The 13,949-nt window shown below is 41.9% G+C and overlaps 1 protein-coding gene across 1 annotated transcript in view; it reads right to left on the bottom strand.

Moving 5' to 3' along the window:
• The window catches only part of gnai2a (guanine nucleotide binding protein (G protein), alpha inhibiting activity polypeptide 2a), a 254,199-nt gene extending 245,419 nt beyond the window's left edge, over positions 1 to 8,780 (bottom strand). Inside the window, exon 1 of the mRNA XM_086001979.1 lies at positions 8,277 to 8,780. Within this exon, the coding sequence (XP_085858105.1) occupies positions 8,277 to 8,394 (118 nt within the window). The 5' untranslated portion in view covers positions 8,395 to 8,780. The remainder of the gene's footprint in view (positions 1 to 8,276) is intronic.
• Positions 8,781 to 13,949: the final 5,169 nt, after the last annotated feature.

Below are 13,949 nucleotides of genomic sequence, written 5' to 3'. Positions count from 1 at the left end.
ACGGGATTAAAAAAACAATTACAGGTACTGACGCTTTAAGCTTTGGCTCACAACTCTGACACCTTTAATAAAAGAAATGTTGAAGTAGCTTATTTTCAGATACAGGCGTATCCTGAAAAAATGCTTCACTAGTTTGCCAAGAACTATTGCAAGAGTTTGCAAGTATTGCAAGCAGCATTTTGTTGGGGCTCCTATGAGCTGCAGCTGAAAACAGGCAATTTATAAATCTCTGCCGCACCGCCCAACCCACTGAATCATTCAATCAACATTCAACAAACATTATACTTTTCACAAGAGAAATTTCAATTCTTGCTCAATTTTGGCACTGGGCAGATTATAGTTAGTACACTGGTTAAAAATGAAAACAGTTTGAGATAATCCTATGCTTGGACCAGGGTCTCCACAAGCAGTGTGTTCTTGAATTATATCCTTGGGTCCAAATTACACTTCAACCAATTATGTATTCATTTGGAGTTGACTATTTCCCATGGTTAAAAATAACGTGGAGCGGAAGGAAAAAGTAACCCAAAACTTCTTTCGTCAATTACCTTAGTTGTCAGATCCTGTTACAGAACTGCCATATGTACATTGATGTTAATTATTTACTTTAATTACAATATTTATGCTTTTATGGTACCATTCACAGTCTGTGCAAGCTCTCTACGAAACACAGGGCCAATGCTACAGCTGTAGGAATCGAAGGGTAGACTGTACAAAGGTAGCTAAAGGGAGTATGGCTGGAGTTTGGGGTTTACTAACCCACGAAACTGCCAAGTCCTCAATTCTCTCTCCTGTGGCCAGAGAAAAGCAAAACTGGTTTATTACAACCAGCTTAAACTGTATTCCACTAATTTGTTCTCCACCCATCAACCTGATTCTAAATAACCTTGCAACCTGTGAACCAACACAAACACAGTATTTATTTTTTTTAAATTCCACCCTCAACTTCCTCCCCTCCTCTCCCAAAGGCATCCTTACAGGGGTATAGTTTCATGGTTGTCCTCCTATACCCCATCCTCGTCACTGTGCTTCACTTGAAACTAGCCACTAAGTGTTGAGGAGCTCTTCCACCATGGGGATCATGATAGACACGCCCCAATTTGTCCACGCCCGACATCTATACACACACACACACAAACTTTCCAGGTTAGCGGACAGCATTCAGCAGCATGAACCTTTGCCAATTTTCTCCCTCAGTTATATATCGTAATTAAAGTAAATAATTAACATCAATGTACATATGGCAGTTCTGTAACAGGATCTGACAACTAAGGTAATTGACGAAAGAATTTTTGGGTTACTTTTTCCCTCCGCTCCACGCTATTTTTAACCATGTGAAATAGTCAACTCCAAATGAATACATAATTGGTTGAAGTGTAATTTGGACCCAAGGATATAATTCAAGAGCATACTACTTTCTATTGTACAGAGACCCTGGTCCAAGCATGGGATTATCATCGTTTTGCCTCCACCACCATCTCAACTGATGTGTCACTAACTGAACTCGGCACCAAACCAGAGACCTTTCCCACTCAGCTGCTCAACCCCTAAAAACGAAGCCAACTTTCGTTTCCAATTTAGCTAAAGCACTTCATTCACCTGGTCATTGACATTACCATGCAAGCATATGTTTTAATATACAAATTAGGTAAAAAGGTGACCTGTTAACTCCAGCCTTTGATAATTAGTTGATTGTTAATTGAAAATTTACTGGGTAAGTAACTAGAAGAGTCAACAGAGTCAAAGTGTGAACACACTTGGGTCTGACATTACAAATTTAACAGTAGTCTACACAGCAACCGATTACAGTGCGTCACAATGTGAACCTTTCCCACCCCCCCGGGCCAACACAACAGCAATGTATTCACAGGATCTACCCATAAAACACCACCCTACAAACCCCTATTGAGGTGATAAAACATATTTAATCCATGGTATAACATCACAACACTGACAATTGTAATGAGCATCATCAGGAGCTCTTTATGATAAATAAAACCTACAAACTACACTGAACATCTTCATTTTTATTTTGAATATGCAGTCTAACCAGCAAGTGTTGATGAGATCACAAAAGGATCTACCCAAGAGACATTACTGACGTCGATGGTATAAGGGAAATGAATTTCTGCACAGATAGTCATTAATCCATGTCTGCTTCTGCAATCTGGTCATTTCAACTGTCTATTAATTCAACTCTTTCACACTGTCAATCCCAGTATTACTCATAGTTCAAACCAAACGTGTTCGAATATTAACAGAAAGAAATAGAGGGGAAACTATTTAAGTAATTTCTAATTCTTTTAATGGTCTAGATTTTCTTTAAAAATGAGGTTCTGCTGGTGACACTTGCTCTTAGCTCAAGTACTTTGATTTTATAGCTTCTCAGTTCTGTATCAACTTCCTCCTACCTGCTTGCTTAATAAAAAAAATCACAATTCAATATGAATAATGAGATTGCACGGTGTCTGAATATAAAGCAACACTGTGACTGCTGATCATACCAGGAACCCAAGAACCTCACTGCGTGTGCAATCTGCTGTTTCATTTTAAAACAGATTGCACTCCCCTTCCAAATGGTTGCTTAAGGGATTAATTCAGCAGTTTCTTTTTGAATCATTCCCTACCTTCCAAATTTCTCTTTGAAAACCATATGCACCCCTCCTTTGACGATCTGGACCATGGGTTTCACAACGGCAACCATGTAGATCGCACCATATCCAGTGAAACAGGAGCCATGACTCGAGAAGGGCTCCTTAGACAACGACAGTTCTCCCGGCATCCCCCTCTCTCCCCGTAGCAAGATCACAGAATTCGGAGCCAAGAACCACCCAGTCTAGCAAAAGAGGCAACTAAGTGTGCCTGACAAATTACTTGGATCATGACGTGGACGCTTTTGCAATTACAGGAAACTCTTTGGTATCCGGCACCGACGGGACCGGCGTGTTGCCAGTTGATCAAAAATTCCGGATGACGGAGAGGGTTATCTACCGAGGCTATTTTTAAACAAAGAAAAATTTTAAAAAATCAAGAAATGTGCAGTATACAGTAATTGGGTACTCACCTACAGAATGTTGTGTTAAATGGATGGTGGAAGATGTTTGATTAAGTACAGTACTGCCAGTTGAGGGTAATGCAATGCAATGACTACCAGCAGCGTGGGAGACACACAGTACCCCTGTAAAATGGGGGGATCAGAAGAGACTACCGGCAGCGCGGGAGAGTCAGACTCCTGTTACAGGGGTATTGAGGTGTTCCGACAGCGCCAAGAAGCCGAGTCGTGGCAGTTTGGAGAACTACCCCCACTGACTAACTCGGCTACCACGGGAGACTCGGACTCGGCAACATTGCCGGTTATTGAGGTGTTGTTTTCGGAATGAGAATTTTGACAGTTAAGAGAATTCTGGATATTTATATGCCGTTTAAACGAGAGTTTCCTGTACCACTCAACGATATTATTCACCAAGCCACTTAATGGCACTGTTCAGTTTCTTTACTCAAGCAATGTAATGTTAGTGACCACTATGCAATTTCAAAATGTTTTGGTGGGTCTCAGAAGTTAATATTTCATAAACCATAAAATTCCAGATTAAGTTAGTTAATCTAAATCTTTCACTCCCCATTCCAATGGATACAACCAGGATGGATGGAGAGACAAACTAAATAATCAAGAAACACCAATAAATCAAAGTATTGAGGATGGGGCTGTAACTAATTATCCCTTGTGGCTCAATTCCTATGTATATTGATGCACTATCCTTAAACTAGCTATCCAACTTCATTGGAGAAAAGGTGGTACCCAAATGAAACAGGAATTTAAGCACAGAGCAACATTATAGCTTCTTTTAATCCTTGGATTATTCATAACAGTCCCAAACTGCAACTGCATTTGGGGAAAGGTCGATACACAAAAGGCAATTGTGGGACAATGAAATTTCCCACAATCCCCACATCACAATGACCAAAATATCATCTCAGATGGCCTTTTTAAAATAGATGCATTTAGGGATTTAGATCTCCCTGTAGACTCGGATACTATTTTGCAAGTGCACATTACATCATATGTGACAGTGATTGCCATTAAATACCTTTCATATTTTGTATACATTACATCGCATTTTTAATTACCGTACCAATTTTACTTTGAAAATTCAGTTGAGAACATTCAAAGCCCAAACCACACAGAGACTAATTAGCACTCGTGCTGCCGCCAGCTGCACTGGAAAAAACCCCACAAAGGAATAAACAGCACCATTAAACCCATCCTTTCCATCTCTTTAGCTAATTAAGTTTACCCATTCACCAAATTAATGTATGTTGTTAACAGAATATGTTGCAAAAAACTGAATGGGATTTGTACCTCTCTCACTGACAATCAATTAAATTGAATCTATAATATATCTATCTATAGATTTTAAAGTGTGTATAAAATATTTATAAATATATTTGTACACACAGAATGGTTTACTGTTTCACTAATAGATTTTGTCATTTAAAAATAGAAGTGACCTTTTACTTAACCGCTAAAAAATACAACGTTTTAAAAACATGGGATTTATACTCAAAGAACACATTTTATCTGCCGGATTATCATGCGGGAATCTTGCTTAACCCCAACATCCATTTTTAACAGGAGAGTAGCATCGAGTCCCTTTTCACCACTTTACCTCAAAACATGTTTATTCATGTTGCACCAAAAATGGTACTGATACAATGATACAAAAATATTGTTCATAAGCACCTTTACAAACTTCCCATAGAAGGGGATGTCTGTCAAACCCATGGTCTACATAGAATTAGAGTTTAACAGCACAGTAACAGGCCTTTCGGCCCAACACGTCTATGTCGGTGTTTATGCTCCACATGAGCCTCCTCCCATCGAGTCATACAGCACAGAAGGAGGCCATTCGGCCCATCGTGCCCGTGTCGACTCTTTGAAAGAGCCATCCAATTAGTCCCAATCCCGTGCTCCTTTCCCATAGGCTTGCAATTTTCTCCCCTTCAAGTATTTATCCAATTCTCTATTGAAAGTTATTGTTGAACCTCTTCCATCACCCGATCAGACAGTGCATTCCAGATCATAACAACTTGCTGTGTGAAAATAATTCTCATTTTCCCTCCGGTTCTTTTGCCAAATACCTTAAATCTGTGCCTTCTGGTTACTCAGTTGGCAGCACACTCGCCTCTGAGTTCACAGTCCCACTCCAGGGACTTGAGCACATAAAGCTAGGCTGGCACTCTAGTGCAGTGCTGAGGGAGTGCTGCACTGTCAGAGGTGCCGTCTTTCAGATGAGACGTTAAACCGAGGCCCCGTCTGCTCTCAGCTGGACGCAAAAGATCCCATGACACTATTACGAAGAGGAGCAGGGAAGTTATCCCTGGTGTCCTGGGCCAATATTTATCCCTGAACCAACATAACAAAAACAGATTATCTGGACTTTTTCACATTGCTGTTTATGGAAACATTGCTGTGTGCAAATTGGCTGCCACGTTTCCCACATTACAACAGTGACTCCACTTCAAAAAGTACTTCATTGGCTGTAAAGCACTGAGACATCCGGTGGTCGTGAAAGGCACTATATAAATGCAAGTCTTTCTTCCTTTACTGACTCTCCTGCCCATGGCAAGTTTCTCCTTATTTATTCTATCAAAACCCTTCACAATTTTGAAAATCTCTTAAATCTCCCCTGACCACCTCTGCTCCAAGGAGAATAACCCCAGCTTCTCCAGTCTTTCCACATAACTGAAGTTCCTCATCCCTGGTACCATGCTAGTAAATCTCCTCTGTACCCTTTCCAAGGACTTGACATCCTTCCTAAAGTGTGGTGCTCAGAAACATTCCACATTCTAACCACTGAGTAAAAAAGTTTCTCCTTAATTCCTTATTGGATTTATTATATTTACAGCCCCTAGTTTTGGATTCCCCCACAACTGGAAACATCTTCTCTGTCCACTCTATCAAAACCTTTCATGATTTTAAAGACCTCGATCAGGTCACCCCTCAGCCTTCTCTTTTCAAGAGAGAAAAAGAGCCACCCTGTTCAGTTCTGGTGTCATCCTTGTAAATCTTCTTGACATTTTTCCAATGTTTTGATATCCTTTTGGTAACATGGAGACCAGAACTGTGCACAGTACTCTATGTGCGGTCCAACCACGGTTCTATATAAGTTTAACACAACTTCTCTGCTTTTGAATTCTATTGCTCTAGAAATGAACTTTGTTTGCAATTTTTATGGCTATGTTACTACTTTTAATGATTTGTGAATCTACACCCCTCGGTCGCTTTGCGCCTCCACCCTGGTTAGACTCTTATTTTCCAAGTAGGTGGCTTTCTTATTCCTGTTACCAAAATGCAACACTTCACACTGATGTATTCAATGCTGAAGATTTTATTTATTTATTTATTAAACACAGGAGTCTTATTAATTCATCATGCAACATTAATCTTCAATTTCTCACACTTCAGTATTTTTCTTATTGGTTTTTGTGACAAGAGTGAATGCAAACATGACCAGATAAACTGTTCTCAACAGGAAATTATACAATGTATGACAACGCCACAAGTGTCGCCTCACCCTCGGAGAAGCTGGCTCCACACCCAAAGGGCTTTTTATCCAGTTTAAATTCAAAATCAATTTTATTAAAACTGGAGATCCATTTCTGGTATAAACAGAACAGCCAAAGGGATTTCTGAGTTCTGGCTTACATTACTGCCCTTGGAGTCCTGTAAACTCTCACAATCATGTCCAGGCTTCCATACTTCTTGCTCTCTCAAATCTCTGAGCAGCCTCCATTTAAAAAAGGTTATTTTCTCTGGAGACTCCTGTATATATACACGTACTCCATTTCTGAATCTCTTAATTGTGGCACCTTTTTCTGTGCTACATAAATGTGTACAGGATGTACACATTTTATATAAGCGCTACATAATTGCAAGATGTTTTAATTAAATGTTTCACTGCCCCGTGCACTTGACAGTTTCCAAGTCTGCACTTTGTGGTTATATATCCTTTAACAAGCAAGTATTGCTGTCTGAACTACTGCATGTTAAGCCGTCTTTGTCAGTGATTCTGCTCCAATGTAATTACGTGCATTAAGGGAAAATATACAAAATCACTTAATTTTACTGAATATGCATTTAAACGGACTAAAGCAACCGGCAATGCAAGCAGCTTGCAGTACCGAATGAGCTCCATATAGACTTATTAATCAGTCAGCCGCTAAACATCAGCCCCATTGAATCCCTCTGCGCTCCTTCCCTGCTGTCAACACTGCGATCTCTCCGATTGATCCTTCACACAAGAGGACGGCACAGGCTCAGACTGATGGTAAATTGTCTGGCGGTGTGGGTTGAAAGCCTCCTCCCCCTTAATTCTTCTCAGCAGTCCTTCCTTCCCCTTTTTTGTCTGTCCTCTACGTCAACAGCACGAACCATCGAAGTTCGCAGAGAAAAAAAAAGATGCACCAGAGATTGTCATCTCGACCCTGACGGCATTAACGCCACAGTCAGTCAACTATTAAATGCACAATTAAAAAAAAAAAAATCCCTACGTCGGTGGGGAAAAACCAGCTTCCAAATTTGGAAGATAACAAATTACGTTCGAAGTGGGTTTCCTTTTAAGACAGATTTCTAAAACAATTTGAATAGTTGGTTGTTTCGCAGTCCTGGACAAACCCAAGACATGACTTCCTGCATTTATGTCTGCAATTTATTGGAGGGCGGGTGGTGTCGGAGTAATATTCCTAACATACAAGAACTCCTCAGAGTATTCGAGATCCGAGTTAAAAGTATCTAAATACATTTAAAAGGGCTTACATATAAATGCAGGAGTAGTTAAGATAGATAATTACATCCCTCAAACATTCCTCAACTTCTTCATCTACATTGTTTCAAATTATGTCCTTGCGGGATAAGAGAGTTTAATTTTTTTTTTAAACTATTTCTTATTTTTAGCATTATAAAAGCGAGGAGGGCCTGCTGTTGAAAATACCTCGCTTCATACATCTTCCGTTATTTTACTAGCCTTCCCTCCTCCTCCTAAGAGCCGGAACAGTAATTCTTTTGGCTCAAGGAACAACTATTAAAACACAAGCACAATTGAAGAACTTGTGCTCATTTTTTTGTGTTGCAATTCTTTTAAGAACTCCCGGGACTGTGGTAAAAGTTAGAGTTTTCAGACTCCCATCTCTCTGTCTCGTTAAAATGTAGCGACCCCCCTCTCACCTCACACAAGAAATATTATAAATATATAAGGCAGAGCGAAGCACCAACTTACCCAAAAGTAACAACTTGACTTCCCGAGCCGCTTTCTCGCCGTCCTCCCGGAGATTTTTATCAATCATTTTCGAGCGCTCTGCGGCCGCCTTGTCTTCCGCGCTGATGGTACAACCCATGGCCAAGTTAAAAGCGGATTGAATTTTTTGTTTGCAAAGTTGTTCTCTTCTAATTGGTATTTTTTTATTCAGATTCCAAGTTCTTTTCCTTCCGTCTTCAACCTCCCACAAGAGAAAAAAAAACAGCGACCGCCTCAAAAAGAAACTTTTGATTAATTTTTTTTTAAAGGTTTCTTCTGCTTTGCTTTTTCTTCTCTCTCCTGGCGCAAAAGAAATGCAAAGAAAGGGCAAATGTTTTCTTCTTTCAGTGGCTGCAATGTTTTTTTTGCAATAAGCCCCTCTCTGTGTGTGTGTCTGTGCAGAGAGCTGGGTGCTTGCAGCGCGGCTCCGCCACACCCCTCCAACTCCAGTCTCTCTCCTCCGCTCCGCTCAGCACATAGACACACACACACACACACCCGGATGGGGACTGGGACTCCGGGCTGCGCCTGCGCGCGCTGGCCCCCTCCCCCCCCTGGGAGCTGTAGTTCTCCGCCCCGCCCCCGCCGGCCTCGCACGGCTGCTCACGAACTACAATTCCCAGCGTGCCGCGCGCCCCATTCACACCAAGCGCTTTGCCCCGGGGAGGTTGATTGGCAGCCTGGGGTTCTTTGACGGCTGCGCTGCGCGTCTATCTTGGCTGGTTGGGTGCCGCTGGGCATTTGGGCTTTCCACCACAGGCAACGCCGCTTACTCTCGAATGCATCATTGTTTCGACATGTTACACGGATTGCCACTTTATTTGCATAATTGCTTCAAATTCCAGCCACGTTTCTGAACCTCATTTTTGCTTTTCGTCTCTTTGCGCATTCATCACACTTTCGTTTCAGTGCTACAGTGTTATTTCATTTGTTCTGCTGCAAACTCAAGTGACTTGTTGCTAAACAACGGCATCCTGTCCACTGCTCTGACAGCAGGAAGGCAACGAAATCCCCAAGAATGAACCAATCCCGAGTTCACCAGCGTCTTTGGTCCCAAAAAATGAAGGGGAATCGCACAGACTTACTAACCTATTGACATGGAAACAGCATACAACCATCACAATACCTGCACCAATGTGTGTATTTTTTTTAAAAAGCACGCAATCACCACCCCTTTCAAAACTAATCAGATTCGGCTACTGTTGCATTTCTCTATGTCTTACCCCTGTTGTGTTTTTGGCCGCGTAGAATAAAACGATTTGGAGTGTGAGAAGGATTAAATAAAGCAAAATAAAACGTTCAAAGGCCAACTCACAGTTAGAAGTCTGAAGCAACTGTTACATTTATGTTTATGTAGCAATAAAGAGGGCGGTTGCTCCTGTACAATAAGAACACAAGCTGGATTGAAATTAATATATATTCTGCTGAACGCAATGATTTACGGAAGGAAGACTTGCATTTACATAGCGCCTTTAACGTCCCAAAGTGCTTCACAGCCAATGAAATGCTTTTCAAAGTGTAGTCGCTGTTGTTTCTGGAGGCAAATGATGCAGCCACTCTGCACACAGCAAGGTCCCACAAACAGCAATGAGTTCATCTGTTTTGGTGGCAGTGGTTGAGGGATGAATGTTGGCCAGGCGACTGGAAGAACTTCCGGCTCTTCAAAATAAATCACCACAGGATCTTTTACCTCCACCTGCGCAGGGAGTTTAGTTTCTCATCTGAATGGCAGCAGTTCTGACAACGTACTGAGGTGCTAGCCTAGATTTAATGTGTAAGTCCTGGAGTGAGGCTGGACCTTCTCCCTCAGGGGTAAGACTGCTACCGCTGAGTCAAGCTGACACGAATCAATTAATAACAATGAATCGAAATAATTAAAAGTTTCTTTCTTTGGTTGTGTCCATTAGGAATAGGAAAACGATATGCCCACATGCCCATGTGTCCATAGGCACAAAACATTGATTCATTCTTGAGAAGTTTGAACCAATCATAAAAAGAACATCACTTTCTCTCAGCACTTCACATTTAACTACTTATTTCCAGCCAGAAGGGCAATGGGATATGATCGCAAAATACTGCGGATGCTGGAAATCCGAAATAACAACAGAAAACACTGGAAAAACTCAGCAGGTCAGGGCAGCATCAGTGGAGAGAGAAACAGAGTCAATGGGATATGCATTACCATATTTTTAATACACATAGCACAGTTTATCTCATTATAAATATTATATTTTTGGTTTGTGGACTTTTCTTCATCATGACCTTGTAGGAGAAATGTCCTAAAATTACCTTAAAAGTGTCCTCACAATGGAACCCGGTAGTTAGACTGAATGGTAGAAAAAAATAAGCCATCAAAATGACAGGGCTGCAAGCTGCTTATTCAGGGGACATAAAGCTACCCTGTCTTATCTGGATCTGTTTTGTGACCCTTTTGTTAGCAAAAGTCTAAGAGACTAGGGAATAAATGAGTGATGTGGCGCATCAATGTGTCAGTGCTTCATTGATTTGGAGGTTATCAAGGGTACCAATGGGGCTGGATGAGGTGATTGACACCACCAGGGCTGAACTCTTCTAACATACGTGTCAGTCAGATTGACCAATAGAATCAAGGAGGTTTCTTTGGAAATATAAGAGTGTTTTTGACACTAAAACTCAGTATCAGTCTTCAGTCCTCAGTTCTCAGTCTTTAGTTCTTAGTTTAGTTCTAAATTTTTTATATTAGTTCTTATAGTAGCCGTGCACGAGGAGGGGTAGGAGGTCTTTACCGACTGAGTGTCAGCTGTTGCTCTGAGTCAGAAGGTTGTGGGTTCAAGTCCCACTCCAGGGACTTGAGCACATAAATCTAGGCTGACATCCCAGTGCAGTGCTGAGGGAGTGCCGCACCGTCGGAGGTGCCGTCTTTTGGATGCAACGTTAAACCAAGGCCCCGTCTGCTCTCTCGGACGTAAAAGATCCATGGCACTATTTCGACGAAGAGCAGGGGATTTATCCCCAGAGTCCTGGCCAATATTTATCCCTCAATCAACATAACAAAAACAGATTATCTGGTCATCGTCACATTGCTGTTTGTGGGACCTTGCTGTGTGCAAATTGGCTGCCGTGTTTCCCACATTACAACAGCGACGCCACTTCAAAAGTATTTCATTGGCTGTAAAGCGCTTTGAGATGTCTGGTGGTCATCAAAGGCACTATATAAATGCAAGTCTTTCTTTCTATATGTAGCAGGGTGTCTCTATAAAATTATAAAGTGCATCTCCCCCTGAACGAGAGATGTGCGAGTTAGGTTGATTGGCTATGATAAATTGACCCTTAGTGTTAGGGGGATTAAATACGTGGGGTTACGGGGATAGGGTGGGATATGTGTTGGTGTAGGGGTTACGGGGATCGGGTGGGATATGTGTCGGTGCAGGCTCGATGGGCCGAAATGGCCTCTATCTGCACTGTGGGGTTTCTGTGATTCTGTGATTCTGTGAAAGGTTACGGGCGTTATGATTGTATGGCTATACCAGCCAGATACAGATAGATATAAGTGTGTCATTTAGGTGATCAAGGGAGGTGAGATTTAAGCCAGCCAGTCCAGAAACAGCCACCAGTGCAGAAGAGGAATTTACCTAGGAGCAGGAGCTCCAGGAGGAATGGATAGCTCCTCTGCAGATGGAGATTCATTACTCTGATATATCAGAAAGCTAACACTGTCCTTTCAGAGGAAGGCAAGACAACCAGTTCATCCTCACCAGCTCATAAGGATGGGGTTGTATAAATTCTGGAAACGTTAGTAACTACAGTCCTCACCACTTATATCACCCATGCTCATGGCGGACAACAAAGTAATACCAGGCAGTTAACTATAACCATTTTCTTTCACCATAGAAGTCAATCACAAAGGAGCGGCTGACAACGTATTAAGCGTATTTTTTTCCCCCACATGGCAGCTGTCTTTCATTCTGCCCGCGCAATTCACACTTCATCTAGAGCCATCCTTTGTCTCTTAACCTGTCCCATTGCCATCTCCTCTTGCCTTGAATATCTCTTAATGCCTCTTTTCTTCTCCTGCCTTCCATCCTATCACAGACCTTCCCTTTTGTTCTTTCATCTCCTCCCCCATTTCCCAGCCCCTAAACTTGCTTAAAAATCTGTTCCTTTTCCTGCTAGTTTCCAGTTCTGATGAAAGGTCTTTGACCTGAAAGGTTAACTCGGTTTCTCTCTCCACGGATGCTGCCTGGCCTGCTGAGTTTTTCTAGCGTTTTCTGTTGTTATTTCAGATTTCCAGCATCTGCAGTATTTTGCCATTCCTTATCTGAGGAAGGATGTTCTTGCCATGGAGGGAGTGCAGCGAAGATTCACCAGGCTGATACCTGGGATGGCAGGAATGACGTATGAAGAGAGATTGGGTAGATTGGGCTTATACTCGCTAGAGTTTAGAAGAATGAGAGGGGATCTCATTGAAACTTATAAAATTCTAACAGGACTAGACAGGCTGGATGCAGGAAGGATGTTCCTGATGGCGGGGGAGTCCAGAACCAGGGGTCACAGTCTAAGGATAAGGGGTAAGCCATTTAGGACAGAGATGAGGAGGAATTTCTTCACCCAGAGAGTGGAGAACTTGTGGAATTCTCTACCACAGAAGGCAGTTGAGGTCAATTCATTAAATATATTCAAGAAGGAGTTAGATATATTTCTTAAGGCTGAAGGGATCAAGGGATATGGGGAGAAGGCAGGGACAGGGTGCTGAGTTTGGATGATCAGCCATGATCTCATTGAATGGCGGAGTAAGCTCGAGGGGCCGAATGGCCTACTCCTGCTCCTTTCTTCTATGTTGCTATGTAACGTATTAAGCATGTTGGCTATTTCGGATAATTCAATAAGCTCTTACACCTCCTTAAAGTGCAAATACCTTAATTACTTAATCTTCTGTACCTACCGTTTAATGGCTCTGATCATTAAAGTTATAGGTTGAAAGGAATAACTTAAGTTTAAAGACACTGACAGGTTCCCTTGTCATGTGATAGCCTCGAAAATATCCTGATATTTCTGTGGCAGAAGGTGTGGGGTGGGGAGCGGGGAGGAGGCAAATTAAACAAATCGAAAGAAATTGTACAGTATTTACTCATTTCGCACTAATCACAATAAAAGAGGTGCTCAGTACACAATAACCACCTGCACTCTCACTTACAGTGCCAAGAGCAAGCATTTTAGCATGAATTGATTGGTTAATTACACACTTTTCTTGAAGTCACAGATAGCTTAACTGTTTATTACAAAAGCAAAATACTGCAGATGCTGGAAATCTAAAATGAAAACAGAAAATGCTGGAAATACTCAGCAGGTCAGGCAGCATCTGTGGAGAGGGAAATAGAGTTAACGGTTCAGGTCGATGACCTTTCATCAGAACTGGAAAAAGTTAGTGTCCATCAGGTTTTAAGCAAGTGCAGGGGCAGGGAGAGGGGGGAGGGGAGGAAAGAACAAAAGAGAAAGTCTGTGACAGGGTGGAAGGCAAGAGAGATTAAATGAGAAAAGGGTTGATGGTGCAAGGCGAAAGGAGATGGTAATGGGACAAGTAAAGAAACAAAAGATGGGTCTAGAGGGGGTGTAAATGGGACTATCAGAATCATCAGCAACAGCTGCTGTCCAAAAAGATGGGGGGAGAGGTTATGG

Source organism: Somniosus microcephalus, chromosome 11 (genome assembly GCF_052327205.1).
Source record: "Somniosus microcephalus isolate GS21.2 chromosome 11, FLI_Smic_1.0, whole genome shotgun sequence".
In the NCBI taxonomy this organism is placed as follows: domain Eukaryota; kingdom Metazoa; phylum Chordata; class Chondrichthyes; order Squaliformes; family Somniosidae; genus Somniosus; species Somniosus microcephalus.
Note: the sequence above shows the minus strand (reverse complement) of the source record. Positions and strands in the feature narration are given on the sequence as shown.